We start from the raw sequence: 20,490 nt of genomic DNA, 5'->3' as shown, positions 1-20,490 counted from the left end.
CTTGGAATGTTGACTTGCTGTTTTTCCCTGTTCGCTGTTCAGTGCAGGACACACTTGAAGTGGGGTCTGAGCTCGACACAGTCGGGGATCACAATAAAAGGCAGGAAGTAAGTGATCCAAAGGAGACGGTGAATGTTACCGAAGCAGCGATCATATAGTCTTTGTCGTCTGTGGCGAGGAAGGGGGGGGGGAAACAAGAAAGAGAGAGAAAGAGAGAGAGAGCGCTGGGAGCCACTGTGCGTCTTTGAATGAGGTCAGGGCATCATGGGGAATAATGCATTTCCCTTCTCTTGCGCCAGGCGTTCCTTCCATTACGGCTGGAGAAGAGACATTGTGTCCACACTCTGATTACCACTGATCCATGCTGATGACTCTGTTGGCGGATTATCTCAGTTAGTATCAGCCATCTGTTACTGTGTGTACGTGTATGTGTGTGAGTGTGCACGTGTGTGTTGATGGGTAAGGAGAAAAGGGGCAGGATTGAGACACACAGGAGGTTTTATAGTTTGGGGCTGTGACACACATGCAGACAGACCCTTTCACAAGCACGCGTATTGTTTTGTGTAATCAAGCAACGTTACATGCCTGATCTGAAGCATCTCCACCAGCACTAAATGCACACGCACTCTCTCTCTTTCTTTATGCTGTTGTGCCCTCCTTTTTAGATGGGACTGACAAGTGAAGGCTCCTATATGAAGGCCACATGCAATCATAAAAGCGCAGAGCTGTTTATAGCAACACTATCTCCTGAAGGGGCCGCTGCATCCAGCCACTATTAGGTGCACACATTGACAGCTGTGCTGCTGTGTTGTATTTGTGGACGTGACTGGGAATCCAGCACTGGAACACATCTTATAAATCATAGTTCAGCCATTAGCATAAATTCTGCCTCTCCTTGCATCTGCGAGGACCTGCTGTTTCTGGCTGCAGCGCGCCATGTTGATTGGTCGGTGTTCAAGTCAGATTGATTTAGCCGTTCACGGAGATTATACCGCGCGCCTTATTCCGCCACTGTTGTGTGCCGTTAATTACCTATAAAATCAAGCTAATTCCGATGCTAAATCCATTTTAATTTCTTATAATTAAGTCAGGATTGGATCCTTAAATACCTTGGCGCTCTATTATTCTTGCAATCATTGTTGTGGCTGTGCGTTTGGTGGTACATTGCCGAGCTCAATCTTATTATTGTTATTAGATTTAATTGCTCTAAGTGATCAGTTTGTAGTTGTCAGAGGAAGATGGACTTGCCTCGTAGTCGTTTTTTTTTTTTTCCGCCCCGCTGTCCTTTCCCTCTCCATCTCTCATCCCAGAAAGAGGCCCTTTGAGAGATGGTAAGAGATGAGAGAAGATGAGGGGGAGGGTAGCTCTGCTTTACACCTCTGCAAAGGAGGGATTGCTTTTTTGTTGTTTGTTAGGGGGAAATCAATTCTGCTCACATCATCACGTTTTGACAAGGCGAGGCATTAAGTGCAGATATTGAGGAGCGACAGGAATGGTTTACAGCCAGCGCTTTATCTTCTCTGCTCTTTTTCTTTACTTTTGCCCTTCCTTCCACAACAAAATCAGAGTGCATTGTCTTGCCTATTCTCTTTCTTTCTCCATTTCTTGGTCTTTTTTTTGTGTGTGTGTCCTTCTCCCTGAAAAGGTGGGGAATGATCCGCTTCACTTACCAGCTGACACCACATAAGCTTGCTCGTCCTCGGAGACGCGAGCCTTTTGTTTTCGTGTGCATTATGATAATTACGAAGGGCCACAGCTCCTCTTTTATTTTCATCATGCTCTTAATGATTCTTAGATTCGTCATCTGGAGTATCCGCAGAAACGGGAAAAAAAATTTTGATATTTCGGAAGGATCTTGTTTTGTTTTGTTTTTTTTTGTTTTTTTTTTTCTTTTTTCCCCTTGTTTTTCTTTTTCACCCTAACCTGACATTTAAAGGGTGACGGCAAGAGCAAAAGAGCATAGAGTGTGACAGCCAGTCGTGCAATATAGTGTGGCCGGGAGGAAATGTTTCTCAGTGAAATAAGACTAAAACTCCTCATCTTCACTCAGCCAGAAATGTATCCCTGTAACTAATATGGAACACTTACTTACTTACTCACAGTAAAGGTTGGTAATCTGGCTCTTTTTTCTTTTCTTTTTTTTTTTATCCACATGCTGTCACCTTTCACAAGAGTCCATTCTGAGGACCTTTGACCTTGCTCATAATTACACCGCCACCATCTTTTCCACTGCAGCAGTGGCAAGTCATGGCCGCCCGAGTCCGATGGCACACCAGCCTCCTCCCCGCGGACTGCAGCAGGTTTTCTTGTCATCCGCGCCTCCTCGCTCCCCTCTCTCCCTCTCTCTTGTCAGTGTTGCTCCTGGCGAAAGGCTGATACTTGATATTCAGAGGATAGCAGCTTTTGTCTCAGAGATTTAATCAGTGGCTCTGCTCCCACTGCAGAGGGGCAATGGAGGGAGGGTGGAGGGGTGGCAGGAGAGAGGGAAGGAAGGAGAGATGGAGGCAGAGACTGTTTATGTGTAATGACACAATAACAAAGCCTGCCTGTAAAACACAATCTGCAAACTGTGCTTTTGAAGGGGATTTTCAGTCCTGGATTAGTGTCAGGCAGAGGGATATGGAAAAGGAGAAGAGAGAAAGAGTCAGGTTGATGTGATAGACAGGGGAGGTGATTTTGTGTGTGCAACGGGGGGGTTGAAATCAGTGTGTGTACAAACGTGCGCATGGGTGTTTGTGCGTAATTTCTATTTAGCCGTTTTGTATTTATTCGGCTCCACAAGTCAGCGGCTGTGTGGGCACTACACATTGTCCTCTCGGTCGTAAGCAAAAGGGGATTAAAGCTGACAAATATGAGTCAAATATTTGGCTGCCGAATGACCAAAATGCATCTTGTGAGGGCTTATGTTGTTGGTTGGTTGGTAATAGCTGGCGTAGTGACTCTTTGAGACTGTTAATGGAAAGCTACTGGGTTGGTTAATGCACACATCCCCTAAAAAGCATGTCCATTTGGTTGTAGCTCCAGCTGAAAGGAGTCCGAACAATGCAGTCTTTTAAGGCCTCAAAGAGATCTTTTAGGTTGGAAGATGCATGTCTTTTTTTTTTTTTTCCTTTTTTTTGCCCCCATCACACAGGTGTTATGAGGGGTTTTTATTTTGGTGGAACACAGGTGTTGGAGATGAGACGCACAGGTGTGCATGAGTTCTGCTTTTGTGCTCCCGCGTATCAGAGAGACGGGACGGAATGGCAAAGAAAAGTGACAAATGTGTTATTTGTCTATTTGAGCTCGAGTTTTTCCTCTGACCTGTGTCGCTCCGAAACATCCCACTTCATCAGGCAAACTGTCCTGTCAAGGAAGCACCTTCTTCACGCTTTATTTTACTTTTGCATCAAAATGTAAAAGCCCTGCTTTGCTCCGCTGTCCGTTATCACAGTCCTTAAACATGTCATCCCTCCATCGTACCCCGTATTCAATCAATAGAGGCTGGGAGCCAGTGAGCATGGCTAAATAGAAATATTGTTCAGGGGAAGTGAGATGTGAAAGGAAAAGTGTCAGGGTGTGTTTGTGTGTGTGCATGTGCGTGCGTGTAGGTGTGACGGTATACATTTGTGTGTGAGGGTGTGTGTGTGTGTGTGTGTGTGTTTCTGTAGATGTGCTTTGCTATTGTAACCCTGCTGATTGGATTGTGTTTGACAGATATGGAGTCTGGAGAGCGGCTGGCCTCCCCTGCGCCCACCCTGTCTGCTGCTCACACCTCCTCCCCTGCGGCCTCCTCTTCCTCCTCCTCTTCCTCTTCTTCTTCCTCTTCGTCATCGCCTGCGCCCCACTCTAAGAGCAGCCTGGCCCCGAGCCCATCAGCACTGGGATCCACCCTCAACACCTCTGGTAAGAAACCGTTCCCCTCTCCCCACCTCCCCTTATGTGTCAATCCTGTGTCTTTCAAAAACAAAACAAAACAAAAAAAACACAAGAGAAATGCCGACGCGCAATGTAAACAGTGATCACACATCCGTGAGAGGGACTCTAAATGTGGTCACCTTCATGTCTTGATAGCATTCAGAATCCATCCTCATTTCTTTACCATGAAAAAATTAGTTTCCCCCAGTATTAATTATACAGTTATTTTGCAGTCGGTGTGAATACACCTCTCTCCCAGCTCCGAGGATTTTTTTTTTTTGTGTGTGTCCTGACAGCTTGGGTTGCAATTGAAAAGCTGCTGCATTAATGAATCCCAAACAATTAGGGGGCTCTTTTGTGTGAGAAACACACACATGCTTTGCCATGTCTCCTGACAACCTTCAGCTCTCTGGCTCCAGCTGCCTCAGAGTCAGGCTCAGCACGCCACTGTGCACGCATGCATGCGTGTGTGTGTGTGCGTGTGTGTGCGTAGATGTGTGTGTGGGTGTGTGTGTGTGTGTGTGCATCTACGTGTGAGATGGAGAGAGAGAGAGAGAGAAAGAGCCTCTGCCTGCATGATTTAACATTTGTTAGCCACTCAGTGTCTAGTCAGCCCTGTCCGGCCTCCAGCTTCCTTTCTGTGTTATGGTCAAAGCCATTAGGCAAAGAGGAGTGTGTGTCTTTGTTTTTGCATGTGTGTGTGTGTGTGTGTAAATGTGTTTGTATGTCTAGGTGTTATCCAGATATCTCCTCTGCGCTCATATTTTTTCTCTCTCCTCATCTCCTAATGTGCTGCTGTTTTTCTTATAGTCCTGCTTTATATCTTTATAGACGCAACTGCACACACTTACAATTGCTCTAAGTAGGAAATATGATATCCAACATTCTCTGTGATTGTAGTGTGTTTTCCCCCCTGCCCCCTCTCTGTTACAAGTAGAGGAAGTGGGGAGAGAGCAAAATAAAGCCCCTTGTGTTGCCGTCAGGATCCTCAGTGTTGCCCAAAACGAAGAAGAAGCCATTAGGAGCATCTTCCTCTAATGCATTATGCATCCCTCTTATCCCTCTGTACTTCTATGTGTGCTCAGATTTTCTAGATAAGCGATTTTTAGATTTGGATGAAAGGCTTAGAGGCAGAGTGTTGGCTCTAAACTTTTACCTACTTTGTGAGAATCTAGCAAGCCAGGCCTTTTTCTTAAAATATTTTCTTGGAAAGCATTTGTAAACTTCACCTCAGATATGTGCAGTGCAGTGTCTTACAATAATGTATACGGTGCTTCACATTTTGATGAATCATCTCTAGTGATATCCTGTGAGATATACCAAAAATTGTGAAGTGCTAGAAAAATTGCAAACTACCTAATATACAAATAAAAATGTAAATAATTGTGTCATTCCTTAAAATTCACCCCCGTCCAGTATAACTAGTTACAATCAGAAGTCACCTAATTAGTTAATAGTTAATATAGCTGTTCTGTGGAGTGCTCAGAGATTCATTAAAGAACAGTATAGAAGAAATCGCATCATGAAGAACCAAGAAACATGATGGACCAGTCAGAAAAAAAGCTGTGAAGTTTGAAGAACGGTGAGATAATAGAATAATATTTCAAGCTTTAGAGATCTCACTGTGGTACAAAAGGAACTACAGAAAACTCAAAAGAGTATAAATAATTTTGCAACCCACTATATTTATGACTGTTTGTTTAAAAAAAAGGTGAAATCATCCTCTTTTCCTTTCTACTCTGTTTTATGTAAAGAGAACCATTTTCACTTACAACAGGAAACATCTGTAGTTATTGCAGTGTGTATCACAGACATTGGTTCAAGGTTCTTTGCAGTTTCGCCAGCAAGACTTAAGAAAATAAAATCTGAAGAACACACACACACACACACACACACACACAAAAAGAGCACTGACTTTGTTTGCATGTGTCATTGATGAGGATATCACTTGGAGAATAAATAAAAGCTGATCAGCGCTTGTAGCGCTCTCTCCTTATGGGATCAACTCACGGATGCAATTAACTTAAATCTGTCTGTGGAAATTTGATTGACTGCAACAAACAACAAATTAATCCCCCTTCGGCAGCATCCAAACATGAAAAAAAGCAGGCGGTGCAGTTTGTCAGAGCGGAGGAAGGATTGAAGCGGAATGAAAAACAGGGCGAGGGAGTGAGAGTGAGAAACAGAGAGACACAGCGTGAGGAAGAGTGAGTAGGTAATCCGAGGTATGTCTTTCCCATGCCTCTCTCCCACTTCAGATTTTTAGATTTAATTATTCGCCTTCTGGAAGCCTGCATTAATATTGAAAAGGCATTTGCAGATGTCACTTTGTGTTGCCTAGAATGAAAGAAGGGTGCAGAGGAGTGGGGGAGAGGTGGGCACCCTAGGCGTAAGTGAATGCCGTGGCCGGCCCTTTTTTAAGGGCGGGGAGGGTGTGGGGGGGAGTTGGGTTGGAGTCGTTTATCTTCGTATCCACGAGCTGACGCTGGCAAGGCGGGCACATATACATATTCAGCATATTCTAATGACATTCAAAAGGCAGAATTTGCTGTCTCGTGGCAGAGAAGGACCTTGAAGCCAGCACAAAGGGCTACACTCTCATATGTCACACACCAGGATGCTGGCAAGGCCACATAACCACAGACAGTTTGTTCACACCTAAAAATACCCCAAGATTCTGTCCATGTTCATTTTTAGATTTTCCTTTCGTAAAGAGCATTTATAACTGACCCTGTTATTATATGCTTGACTGCATTAGATCAGGAAATGTTGTGCTCCCGGTGTCACTTGCTCCACATTTCTGTGATGTGTGCATGTGTATAGAAGTTTGACATTTTCATCTGCAGCATTGAGCACAACACTTTCCTTTTCTACAGTCATCACTTTTCTCTTTTCTATTTTTTTTCCATTTTTTTTTTTTTTTTTTTCTTTTAAACTTTTTTTTTTTTTTTTACTTGTGTATTACCTGGCTTATGCAGAGGCATCAGACAGGCTTGCTTTCCTTTTCTGGAATAGAAATTGAATTTGCATGAAATATGCTCACACCAAATTGCATCTGACTCTGGGAGGAGGTAATACGTGGCAGTCGCCCCTGCCAGAAATGTTTGTGCTCAGGAAAACGCTAGACGATGATGATGTTGATGAAGTATTCTTCTGAGCTGGAATTGAATGCCAAAAGGATGGAAGGAGGTTTGCTTTTTACACCTTATATAGATGATTCTCTTTTTTTTTTTCTGTCTGAGGTTGTCCAGGCATTTTCAGTTTGCAACATATGGTGACACTGACTTTAAGCAAAAGATACATCAGCAATGCAGGTAGATCTGTACTGAAACAGGTGAATGCTTTATCATATACTTGCAAGCATTAAGCTGAAGCATGTGTATGTTGTGCAGTTGAAATTTTGTGCAGTTTTCAGTCCATCAAAACTCAGTGTTTTCTTAAATAAATAGAAAACAGCCATCCTGTATGTCGTTTCTTTAGTAATGTCAAAAACAACGACACCATCGAAAAACGTTTAAGCCTAGCCTTCTCATCCTGTCGATTCCAACTTCAGGACATTAAAAGGGTTAGGGTTTCTCTGTGAAAATAAAATTAGAAACATTTAACAAGTGGACAAGGAGATTTTGTAAAGTTCTTCAATGTAGATCAGTATTAACACTTTAATTTCTTGGATGGAAAAATTTAAATAGCAACCAAGTTTATTTTTTGTATGAAACGGTGTAAGATGGTGTATTCACAATGGTAAACTGAAGCTTAGAAATAACATCAGAGCCAGCAAGAAATGTGATTCTCATGGCAACTGTCAAAGTACTTGTAATGTGTTAAGTAGAATATCGAACATTTGATTTGTGGTTTTATTGTGCAAAAAGAAAGGAGTTTTACATTTTCTGTGTCTGTTGACTGTAAGCAGTCAAAGCACTGAGAGATTATGCACACCTGTCGCTGTGTGAGTAGTTCTTTAAAACATTTCCTTCCTTTGTTTACGTCTATCTAAGGCCGACTGTTTGGAGGAGCGGGAGATCAGCCCTTCATTGGCTCCACGTTGTCAAGTGCCTTCCCTCTGGTGAACCACCCTGCCTTTGGAGCCCTCTACACTGCCGGGGCGGGCAGGCCCGAGTTTGGAGGCCTGGGCTCAATTGGGATGTCAGCTGCTCTGGCTGCCCACCCACAGTTAGGAGCGCTGACTGGTAAGCAGAAAAGGTTTGAATTCCTGGCAATAGTTCTTGGAAATAAAATCACACCACTAATTAACCCTCCGCTCCTCTCAGAGTGGTGGCGAGCTGCTGAAGCCCACGGACGCGGAGCTGCTGCCTTTATCCCCTCTTTCATCGGCTTTCCTCCTTTCTTCGCCCCCCACATTCAGCCCAATCACAACACTAGTCCTGTTCAGATCAGGACGCCTGGCAAAAATAGCCACGACCCGCCTAAAGGTACAGCAGTTTGCTAAAGACCCCTTCATTGATCTGTCTCTCTTCTTCCACACTCTGTCTTCCTCCACAACCTAAATCCACTTTGCCCTATGATGAGATTTTCCCTGTTTCAAGATAGATTTAATGACTTCCACTGCTCACTTAGTCATTCTATTAACTTCTTTCTCTGGCTCTTTCCCTCGTGTTCCCTCTCGTAATCTCTGTTTCTTGTGCTCTTTTAATTTCACAGTATCTTTTAATTTATCTTTTATTATGTAAACCATTCATGTTGGGCTTGTGCCTCGTACGGCCAAGCACATTTGATGAGATACATGTATAAATCAATATTTTTATTAGCCTCATTCCATTCTGCAGTTAGTTCCAGATATTCAATTATCCCCTTGTTGCCAAAGTTCTCAGAAAAGATGAAGCTGATCAGTAATGCGGCAGATTTTGCGCTTCCAGGGGTGAACGGTGCAGTGAATGGAAGTGGGGTCTGTCCTCCCACCACACAATCAGGGAGCTATTCTGCGAGTCCGACTCCCGTTCAGGCACCAACAAAGCCGACCAGAAATTCCGATCCGTCTAATATTCACCGTAGCAGCCCTGAGAACAACCCATCAGAGTTGGTGGAAAAGACGATTGTAAAGCCTAAAGAGAAGGTTAGTGCTTACATCAAGTCTTCTCTTCAGAGAGAAATCTCATGACGTGATGAGGCTGATTCTTACTGTTTTACATTTAGAAGTCTCGGAGGAAGCCGGCGGGGGCTTCTTTGGCGAGTCACAGTGAATCAGGCACGTCCTCGGACAGCTCCAGCGACGGCTCTCTCAGCAGCGATCTGGAAGACCTCGCAGAGGAAGACGAGGATGAGGACGACGACGAGGAGGATGATGAAGAAGATGACAAGCAGAGTGAACTTTCAGAATCTGAGAAACGGATAAAGAAGAAGGCAAAGGTAAAGATGAAATAAGAACAATCGAGGCTAAACGTTAATGTGCAGTCCACCGTCTTTATTTATTTAATGTATATTATCATAAGTTGCCATCCCGTTTGATCTAATAATTTTCTGATGATTGTCCTCCTCAGGTGTTATTACCAAGCACTGGAACTGGAAAGAGTGAACGGTCACTTTCTAGGGAGGTCCAGGTCAAAAAGGACAACCAAGCTAAGAAGGTGCCCTCCAACCCCCCAACTCTTGTGCCATTACCCTGCTCTGTCTCCCCGCCCACCTTGTCCCAAACTTCGCCTCTGGGCCTGCAGAGCTCCAGGACCCGGACTGAAGGGCCGCAGCAACACTTCAGTGTGATTCAGTCCACTGGCCTGGCCGCCAACCCTAAGCCTCTCGCACTCCTCACCCAGCCTCGTCGGGAGCCGTCACCAACCTCCTCCCCTATAGCTCTCACCACTTCCCCAAGAGCACTGTCCAGCACTGCCTCTCCCAAACCTCCCAAACTGCTGCCGTCCTCCTCCCCCCAACACCTCCCTCTCTCCCTCTGCTCCTCCCCGAAGCCCCTGTCCGTCCCCTCTCCACCCCGCTCCACCCTCCTGGCATCTACCTCCCCAAAACCTTTTGGTTTGACCTCGTCTTTAACGAGCCCGCAGAAGTCGTCGTTGAAGCCACCCAGGCACGCCGTGTCCAGTGCCGCCAAATCCAACAAGAAAAAACAGCTGGAGGCTTCACTGGCACAGATCAGCGAGTTCAGGCTCAAACAGGTAGGCCTGCCTGATGATTGCAGTTGAATGTCTTTTTTTTCTTTCTCCCCTCCCTATATTCACACAAAGACACAGCAGTTACCACATTGTATGTTGTGAGAAGCAATCTAGAGAATCACAGCTGCACATCCAGCTTTAGTGAACAAAGTTATCCTCGGCAAATTGACTGTAATGAAATTATTCACTAAAGCTGAGCATACAGTTAGACCCGCAGCTATAATTATCTCCCTTCTTCATCATTACTATCAGATAACCTGCACTTCGTTAAACCTTTTAGCCAGTCACTACATTTTTCAAGAGAAAACCCAAACAGCTCACAGACATTCACAAGGGAACATACATGCCTAAGAAGAAAGTAAATCTTTATGTCTTCACAGGAGTGACTGCAGTTTCACAGCATTTTAAAAGTGTTCTCTGTTAAAGATGTGTAAATTAGCCGAAGTTAAAAAATCCAACTTTATCCAAAGCGGATAAATGTAATTGTAAGATATAGTTTTTTCATTTATAAAATTACTGACCCTAAAGTATTGAGACCTCAAACAGTTGCTTTAAAGTAATTTTACCTAAGATTTGTTTTTTTTTGTTTTTTGTTTGTTTTTTTAATCTACGCTGTTTTAAGTTTATCAGTTTCAGCAAGTGCTATAGAAGTGGAGGTACAATATCTCCACAGCTTACCACTGAAGTACTTTAGAACTTTCTTGACTTCATTGATAACCATTAGATGTTATTTCAGTGCCAAATGACTAACATTAAGCTATGCCAGGTAAAAGCCTTTTTTATTAAACCATCACAAACATAAGGATGTCTGCGACTTTAACTGGGATCTTATCCTGTGGTTGCAGAAGACTAAGATTAAGATTTTTCTTGCCTCAACCCTCCAGGTGGGTTCGGCATGAAAGAAAAGATAAACATGAGGAAACTTATTTTCTAAAAATCCCTGAGAACCTTGTAAGACTGCACAGCATCAAACCTTTTGAAATATCAGGGGGTTTCACAAAATAGCTGATAGATTGTTCCCCTTAAATAGAAAATACGTCATCATTTAGTCTCTCGCCATAATGAGAATCAAACACATGTGGCCAAATCAATTCATAAATTGTTAACAAACCTTATCACCATCTCAGGCCCCTAAATCCCATAGAAAACCTGGAAGAAACACCCTATAAAGGATGTGCAAAATAAAGTGGTCAAAAATCCTCTATCAGCACCAACCTTCGAAAATTTTATTATTATTGGCAATTGCTAAAAGGGAGCTATATAAAGCACAGAAAGGGATGTTGAAGTGTGCCAATGGTAATTCTGTTAAAAAGTATTATTTCTTAGTATGAGAATTCACCCACTAAATAAATTGTATTTGTATTAAAAGTCATGTAAGACTATGCTGCCACAATCAAAGATACATTTACTTTACACATCTTTAGTGGTACTCCAATAAATGTGGCCAGCACTGTACATCAGAGGAGGCCTTGCTGTAAAGTTTCATGTCTATTTGAATTTTTAGAATCAAATAGACATGAAGTGGAAAAGTTATCAGCACGATGGCTGGCTGGATGGATGGATGACGGGGTTATTTATGAAAGAAGTTGGTCTTTATGAATGAGATATTTCTGTGCTTTTGGGAGAACATTTTCAGAATGCATGGATGATGTAGTATTTGAAATGGCCTAATGAATTTTCATTAATGTCTGCCTGCTTTGCTGGAACTTCACATTGTTATTTTGTGCAGTTTGCTAGGTAGTTATAATCTGTTTGTTGATTCCAGTTGTTTTCCTCTACAACTGAGTAAGTTAAAGTGTCCATTGCAGCATCTTAGCAGGCATTTAAAGGTGCTACAAGCTAAACATGTTGAAACCTCCTTTCATCATTGGCTCATTAAGCTGTATAATCAATTTAATGTTACAGTCTTCCTTGTTTTGATTACTCAATTTTGACTGATTTGCTTTGCTCACATTTGCTTTTGAATAGCCTGTTGATAAACGGGTTATTGGTTTTAGTTTAATCTCCATTGTATTGCACTTCTTGCAGCGTTATTTGCAGTTAATTCAGACGAAATTCTTTTAAGATTGACTTTTTTGGCCCTTTGCCGCAAAGATTTCATTTTTCCCAAATGAAAGGACTATAATGAATTGCATAAACGTATTGAGATCTTCTTATTTTGTGAAAATCACTTCTCCTTTTTTGTTTCGGCAGGCAGAGAAGTTTACACTGAGCTAAATTCCCCCTGTGGTTTTAGCACTGTTACTGTATTTCATGGTCTGTGAAATTGATTTGTTTCACTTCATATCACATCCAGTTGAAAGTGCAGCATAAAAGTCTAACCTGCTTTTGCTTAAACACAGATTGAACTAAACTTGTCATCGGTACAGAAAAGGCAAACATGCCCGTCCGAATGGATGATAACGAATGTTTGGCTTTTCAAATGCGCAGACAAGTAATTACAGTTTTAGTAGAATGCACAGTGTCTTTTTTTTGCGAACTTGGCCGATAACAATGTCTTTGGTTATTGCTTTTATGCTCTTTTTGTTTCCCAAAAAGAGGCTTAGACACAGTTAACCGTACCACTGTTCAGCATTGTAGTTTTGTCACCTGCTCAAACAATCCAAAGCAATGCGAACTGACAGCTAGAGTGGCTCCACTTTGTCCCGTTTCTCTTCTAATTTTTTTTTTTCTGTAACCTCTTTTTGTTCCTTACATTCTGCATCTCCCCCGCCCCCTTTCTCCTCGCTTTTCCTTGATCTCTACCTCCCTTTTTCTCCTCAGACTCTCATGTCCCAAGGGCAGACATTCCCAGCTGAGCAAAAGAAGCAGCAGCAGGGGCCAAACAAATCCCCGAAAAGGACGTCGCTGTCTTCACCGCCATTGCCACCTGTTCCGCCTACTCCACCCCAGAACAATCACTCCAACCTCTTCCTTTCAAGTGCCCTGCTGGGTCTCCCCGAACCCCATCACCCAAATGGAGTCATCCAAAGCACCACTCAGGACACACCTTTGGCCCTCATCACCAAACCTCGCAAAGACGCTGCCTCTCAGGGCAGGTCCCCTCAGCCCAACTCAGACGCTGGGTCGATGCCTGTCAATCTGAGCACAGGGCCAAGTAGGACCCCAGCGAGTGCCCAGGCTGGTCCTCCATCGCAGCCTCCAACTACCTCACCCCATGCCACGGGCCATACATCTAGAAAAAGCAAGACGCCCAAGGTTAAAGGGCAGACACCAGCGCCGGGACAAGCAGACCCTTTAGCTGCCTGGAAGGGCTTCTCTCAGAATCATCTGGTGCAGTCTCTGGTAGATTTGTTTCGAGGAGGAGAACCTGGTGTTGGGATTCCTGGGGTTAGTATCCCTGGGGTTGGAATTCCTGGCGTGGGAATCCCTGGAACGTGTAACCCCACAGCTGGTCTTCCAGCCAACAAGGAATCGGACGACTCAGGAGATGACGACGACGATGATGAGGACGATGACCTCGAAGAGGAGGATGAAGAGGACTCTGATGATAGTCTCTCAGGTAGGGATTGTCTTTCCGTACAACCTAAACATAACTAAGAATGAACATTTTTAATAACCAGCCCTACACGAGTCAATTAAAATCCACCAATTTTCATTTGACTGCCAATGATTGGTGATCAGAAGGCCCAATATAGGAAAAGTCTCCCCCCCTCTCCCATTCATCAAATTCATCAAAATTAAGAACAAACTTGAAATTCACTAGATTTTTTTTCCCCCCCATTCGATTCTCTATAATGTTTAACTAATTCCCTTTTTCTTGATTCTCATGTTCCATTTCCAGAGTCTGACAGCAACTCTGACAGCGACATTTCAGGAAAGAAAGTGAAGGAGTTAAAGCTGCTGCCCTCTGGATCATCCAAAAAGGAGATGACTCCTCGCAGGCTTACCAAAGGTCCAGAGCTACTGAACACCTCAACCAACCACACCGCCACCAGCTGCTCCCCTCTCAACCTACAGGTCATCAAGAGTCCCTCTGTTGCCACCAGCTCCAGTGCCTTGGTCTACCACAGCTCTGCAGGCTCTTCTTCCTATAGCCTAGCTTCTCCTTTAGGTAAAGCCTTGCATTGTTTTTTTTTATTTTGTTACTTACAATGCCTTGTTAGAGAGAGATAGTGAGAACTGATTTAAAGGTACTGACGGTCAACATCAGACAACTATTTTTTTAAAGGATGAAGCACATCAAAAAATGCTGTTGTGGAGGCTAGTCTATATATGTTTAAGAAGCAGGGGAAAAAATACAGTTTCATGTTAATATTTGTTAACAGCATGATGAATTTGTGATTGAAAAAAATCACTTGCTCTCCGCAACGACTCTAAAAACCAGATGAAGGAGGCAGCATCATATATAATAAAGATGGTCTGCTTGCACATATGAGAGTACGTTGTTTGGTATTAAACAATTAGTTCCGGCTATTTTCTCTGCAGGTGAAACGTTTATTCTGGTGCTGCATGTATGTTTTTAATGTAGCAATAATATTTAGCACTTGTTCGTGTTTTGTGAGAAACTTGGGTTTTGTATTGAGGAAGTTGACTTGTATTTATGTAAGGAACCCATGACAGACAAAAAGCTGACCTTCAAGTTTATTTAGTGTCACAGAAGTATCTGCAGGAAATTCCAAGCAAAAATGTAGAGGGATAACAGACTTAACATTTTTACTTGAAGGGACAGCTCTGATTTTTTTTGTGGAGAGTTTATGATGAGTTAGTATGTTTTCTGCTGTAGATACACCATCAGTTGTTTTGTTCCTACAGGCTGAAGTGGATCTCTCTCTTACAATAACTCCAAACCATTCGAGCAATTAATAAGAATGTTTTCGGGGGGATAATTATTTAATTTTCTTAGGCTTTTCATTTGAACAGTCATTGTCACAAGACCATCAAAAATAACACGTTTCTAATTACACAACAATCTATAAAACGCAAATAACGTTTTATATATTATGTAAAGAGTTTACATAAGATATGGTGGCATTTTTGTTGTTTGATTTGTTGATTTGAAATCTTCTTTTACTTGGGCCCTGCTCAGTCTACCTTCAGCCTCTAGGCAAAAAATACCTTTTTGCATACTTGTATTGTTTAAAAGGAAGATGTAATGAGGAGTACCTAATGTCGGTAAGATACTAACTGTTCATAACCTCTGCTGAGAAACCCCTTTTAAAAAGTCTAAGCAGGAATTTTAAGTTGAAAAATAGGTGCTTATGAAAATAAACGCTAATTACCCTTCAAGCTAATCATTGCATGTAGTTTACCTCATGTAGTTGTATTTTTGCCTTAAGGCTGTAACATGCAATCCATTTAATTTATGTGGGACAGAATAATACAGAAGTACACTTATGTTTTATAAAAAATTAAAGAAAATAAAAAACACCATTCACCTTTTAAGACAAAAATAAGTTAATAAATTCCTCTCTTCTCCTCTCATCCTATTTTGGTGAAACATGCTTTTTGTATGATAGAAGGTCCAGCTTGTGTTTTTAAAGTGACACAGAGGGATGCTAGGATTTTAATAAAAAGTAAAGCTTTAAAAAGCCTCACTCTAGAGAGATCCACTGATCCTTAGTGCGATTTTACACAGAAGGAAAATTTCCTGATTTTCATGCAAACAAGGGGTGTAAAGCTGTTGCCTAGTTGTTCCCTCTGGAATATTGTTTGCTATTTTCAACCTAACCGTAAGGCCGTATGGGGCACAAAACCCTGTACAGTCACTTTTCACAGCTCCCACAACAGCTCTGTACATACTATCAAATGCATAAAGAATGCAAGTGTGCTGCCTAAAAGGAAATACACTCCCTTTATACTCAGGTGAGTATGAAGAGGGCTTGTTCCTATTTGCAAGACAGGAAGGAGACAGTTTGTTGTCATGGCTCAACTGCAGCTCTGAAATCCTGTAGGGGCTTGCCCAAGAGTCCTGACAAGTTACTTGGCACTGCAGCAAGGTTTATTTCCGCCACATTCAATGAGAGATTACGCAGATCACAGAAAACAGGACATGTGTGTAACTGGCCAGGAAGCAACACATTTGCAGTATTTCATCTGCGCTTTTTGTTCTCAACTGCTTGATATTTTCCTCTGCCTAAATATCTTTCTGTTTCAGTATTTAGCTTTTACATACCCACCAAAGTAAAATTTGGATCAAGTGCTATATTTGTCATACAATGCTGGCAATTGTGTTAAAAACAAAAGTCTGGCTTCTCTTCATATGTGAGTTTTCCCTGATGGTTTGCACCACCTCTCTACAGGTTTAGGGAAAAGGAAGAGGGTGATGGATGAAAAGGAGTTGATGGTACCTCTGGAGTTGGGGTACGTACAAGTAGTTCAGAGTCAGAAAATATGCGAAGTACATGTCTTATTTATCTATCACTTCAAATTGTTCTGCTTTCGTGCACGGTGCAGTGTGAAGGACGAGCCGCGTGAACACCTGTTTTATTTTTCGCTCCTAGGTGGCGGAGAGAAACAAGAATCAAGTCGGTGGGTGGACGCCCGCAGGGTGAGGTGTCCTACTACGCTCCCTGTGGCAAGAAACTCAGACAGTACCCAGATGTGATGAAGGTATCTTGCTCGCACTGAGCCGCATTTAGTCTCATTAGTGATGCACCAGCAAATTTGTGGGCAAACCAATGAAAAAAACGATTCATAACAAGACATATAATGTTAGTCATTGCTGACAGCATGTATCGCTGATTTAGGGGATTATGTTTAAATTCATATCGGGACATTCAGCTTGCTCACAGAGATGTTTGTGTATCAGTATTAGAGAACTTTGCCTCTGCTTCTGCTTCAGCTCAAATCCCACCCCCATCCCGCTTTCCACGACCCTAATAGTGAGAGATGGTGCTCTTAGATTCACTTCTTGTGCCAATTTATTCACCTCTCCCTGCCGCCGAAATGATTAATGCTTAGTTTCGGGGGATGCACAATTTTGCTCCATTTGCTCAGTATTCAATTGTGTCTAGTCTTCTGTGTTTGCTTCATTGAAATTTCAAGCATAGCAGTCGTCCAAACTGCCTCAGAGTATGGTGCTGACAAAAAAAAAAAAAAAAAAAAAAAAAAAAAAAAAAAAAAAAAAAAAAAAAAAAAAAAAGTCTACGCAGTAACATTCGCTCACTTCTAGTCATTCAGCAGGCAGTAAAAGACTACCAATGCCACAGATAAATAGAAAGGGGCCAGAATTGTGCATCCCAAGGTCAGATCCATTTTTCTCTCCTGAGAGCTTTTGCTCTTTTTTTTTTTTGTCCCCTTGCTTTTATAATGATTAGCAGCACTGCACAGACGCACTGTTGCCGTAGACTTCCTTCAGTCTAGTGCCTCCAAGATGCTTTTCAATGTCGCTAATTTCGTTTTTTTTTTCTCCCTGCCTAAACCAACGGCATTATTATTTTCTCTTCTTTAGTATCTATCCAGAAATGGAATAAGTGGCATCACGCGTGATAATTTTAGCTTCAGTGCAAAGATAAGGGTTGGTGACTTCTATGAAGCCAGAGAAGGACTCCAGGTGACTGCCTTTCATCTCTCTCTCTCTCTCTCTGTCCCTGATCCCTGTTCATCTTTTCATCCAGCTGCCGTCAAAGCTTCGTGCAGCAGTCACTGTCACTGATAGGAATCAGCCTAAACCCTCAGTAGTCCAGGTTCATAGGCTTCTCACTGTGCATGAAGAATGTAATAATCAGTTGACATTACTTCCACAGGTGACCAGTGATATGTTACAGTTCTGTGAAAAAGTCTTCATCCACTCCTCTTTCTTTTTTTCTTTTCTTTTTTTTTTTTGTTTTTTGATTTTGTATTATATGATCCAGACTTTCTTCTAATTGTTTAAAACCCTCTGAATGATTGGCTTCATTTGAGTCTTTTCCTTTAAACTTAAATTTTAAAATAACCTTTCTGCTATTAGTCAGTAGTTATTTTGTTTTAGGAGCAGAGGAGTTGTCACACCATGCGCTACAAGCAGATGCTTTAAAACAGGGTGTTATTAACATTTTATATTTGCAATTAGCATTGTTCCCAGTAGACTGCCAGCACGTTCCATCCTAGACAGAAGTTGAATGCTTAAAAGGATAGAACAACGCAACTTTACCATAACCCATTTAGCCTTCTTGTCTGCTGGCTGACTTGCCTTGCAGCTGGAATAAACCACAGACATGTTGAAGAAAACATAGATTGCATTTAAACAGCTTCTTATATTTCAACACCTCACTGATAATGAAAATGGTTGAATTTTTCTTGCCTCTAGCAGTGTCTACACCAAACAGTGTTTGTTGTCAGTTTAGCCTTACATATGTTGTTCTTACTGATCAGATAAAAATCTATTTTTACAATTTTGATAAGCTGATCACTGGTCAGGGCCAGTTGAGGTTATAATCTTCCAGAGACTCCTGTCACTCTATGATATTTCTTGGTGCACTCCTATTCATTTTCAGTTCAATCCGAATACTTGGCTAATTTAAAAAAAGTTGTTAAATTCTTTAGTCCCTTACCACTGCTATATAAATCACTCACACACAGCAAAACACCTAAGCTGTAGGGAATGATACCTAATAAATATTCTACACTGTTGAATTTATTCATACCCCTTTCAACACATTTTCATGTTATATTAGCCACAAATCTTAGTGTATTTTATTTGGTTCTTGCATAACAAACCAGCACAAAGTAGCACACGGGCTGAACACAAACCCGTGCTACATTTTGTCAGACTTTCATTAGTCGAAGATTGTGAAAGCCATTTATCTTTTTTTTTTCTCTTTCACTTCACACTTATATGCTAACCTTTTGTTGGTCTGTCACATAAAATCCCAACATGTTACACCAAGGTTTGTGGTTATAAAGCTACAAAATGTTACAAAGTTAAACAGGTAGGAAAATTTTCCTAAGAGAAACTGTATATGCACAAAACTATGTGTTTTGTACATATACAGTTCCATTGTAGCTGTATAGTAGCTGCATTGTAGCTGTATAGTATATCCACACAGGTCACACTATACCTAACCAGGTTTTGGTTTAAAGTAATCTTAAATTTTTACTGTTAACTATTTGGAGACTTGAAACTTATAGGGAATTTGTGGAGGGAGCAAAACATTAGTGTGATGGTATGAGAGCCTTGCTGTAATATCAATAAAGATATTGATATTACTTGCAATTTTTAAATTGAAATCTAAATTAAAAACCAAATAAAAGGTGTGGGATATGTTAATTATTGTGATATGGATACATATTTTACAGTGTTTAATTATCCATTTCTTATTTCTATCGGTAACAATTGTCTTGGTTGTATAAAAAATATTTTTCATTTATTTCTACCTGGAGTATAAATAATTTTGGGCTTGAATTGTTTTTATGAAAACTAAGTAAAAGAGCAGCTATTGTTCAAAGGTCTTTAAAAGCCTTGCAGAAAGCTTGCACAATGATTGATCAACGCTACTTGAGTAAAGCATAAAAAAAAGTCTTGCTTCTTGGATTCATAATTCAAAGAAAGAAGGTGTGGGTAAAGACTTTGTGCGCAGTACTCTGTGTCTATGATGTAATGAGTGAAACAAGAAAGTAGGTGTGTGTGTGTCATTTGAAGCATAAATTAAAAAAAGGATTTACTTAGTACATTCCTGAAGGAAAGGGAAACAGAAGGGATCAAATGTAATAGTTTTTTTCTTTTTACATTATAAGTATATTATAATATTTTCATATATATACAAAAGCAACAGCTAGTCCTTAGTAATATAACAGTTTTCTTTGTTAAACAAAGTTAAATACTAAAAGAATGGATTTATCTGCTTAAGCTCACTTTGTCCTCCCCATTGTTTGTTTTTCCAGGGTTTGCAGTGGAGCCTGTTGAAGGAAGAAGAGGTCGTTCCTCGAATTTTGGCCATGGAGGGTCGCAGGGGTCGTCCTCCGAACTCAGAACGGCAGCTAGCGGGAGATGTTACCAAAGCTGGTCGACGGAGGAAAGGACGCCCCCCCAACGTGGGCGATCAGCTCGTAACAGAAGGGCCCAGCCCCAGTGAGGTCAAACTTCTGCGCAAGCTGGAAGCTCAAGGTGAGAACAGGAAATGAGCCCTGATGTTGATGGAGAAGTTTCTCTATCTGTATCAGCAGCATTTTTATTTTATTTTTTATTTTTTAATAGATATTAGTTAGTTTTCAAAGGATGTGGATACGAGTTGGAATCCTGCTCATGCTTTGTTCCATTGAAGAAAAAGAAAAGTACCTTTTTGAAAAAACAACCTACTTCTACTTTAATTACCGAATTAAACATACCTTTTATTAACCCCACATTTTTGTATGAAAATAGTTTTTTATAAGTCTGATTTTACATTCTGATCTTAAATGTTATATTTTCATGAGGTGTAAGCAAAAAAATCGCATTAATTAAATTGCAATGTATGCAATGTATTTCAGTGAAACATTAGTGAAATAATGTAATGGTTCACTAGAGGGACCCAGAAATTCAGCCACGACACAGGAGTGAGCAGAATACTCAAAT

At 41.4% G+C, this 20,490-nt stretch overlaps 1 protein-coding gene across 1 annotated transcript in view; it reads left to right on the top strand.

Moving 5' to 3' along the window:
* Nucleotides 1–3,696: 3,696 nt before the first annotated feature.
* baz2ba (bromodomain adjacent to zinc finger domain, 2Ba) overlaps nucleotides 3,697–20,490 on the top strand; it is a 33,272-nt gene continuing 16,478 nt past the window's right edge. The window contains exons 1-12 of the mRNA XM_016675372.1: nucleotides 3,697–3,885; nucleotides 7,893–8,084; nucleotides 8,166–8,327; nucleotides 8,772–8,968; nucleotides 9,049–9,261; nucleotides 9,393–10,019; nucleotides 12,780–13,518; nucleotides 13,801–14,070; nucleotides 16,259–16,319; nucleotides 16,460–16,568; nucleotides 17,410–17,511; nucleotides 19,821–20,054. Coding sequence (XP_016530858.1) covers nucleotides 3,699–3,885; nucleotides 7,893–8,084; nucleotides 8,166–8,327; nucleotides 8,772–8,968; nucleotides 9,049–9,261; nucleotides 9,393–10,019; nucleotides 12,780–13,518; nucleotides 13,801–14,070; nucleotides 16,259–16,319; nucleotides 16,460–16,568; nucleotides 17,410–17,511; nucleotides 19,821–20,054 — 3,093 coding nt within the window. The 5' untranslated portion in view covers nucleotides 3,697–3,698. The remainder of the gene's footprint in view (nucleotides 3,886–7,892; nucleotides 8,085–8,165; nucleotides 8,328–8,771; nucleotides 8,969–9,048; nucleotides 9,262–9,392; nucleotides 10,020–12,779; nucleotides 13,519–13,800; nucleotides 14,071–16,258; nucleotides 16,320–16,459; nucleotides 16,569–17,409; nucleotides 17,512–19,820; nucleotides 20,055–20,490) is intronic.

Source organism: Poecilia formosa, unplaced genomic scaffold (genome assembly GCF_000485575.1).
Source record: "Poecilia formosa unplaced genomic scaffold, Poecilia_formosa-5.1.2 Scaffold113, whole genome shotgun sequence".
Classification (NCBI taxonomy): domain Eukaryota; kingdom Metazoa; phylum Chordata; class Actinopteri; order Cyprinodontiformes; family Poeciliidae; genus Poecilia; species Poecilia formosa.
Note: the sequence above shows the minus strand (reverse complement) of the source record. Positions and strands in the feature narration are given on the sequence as shown.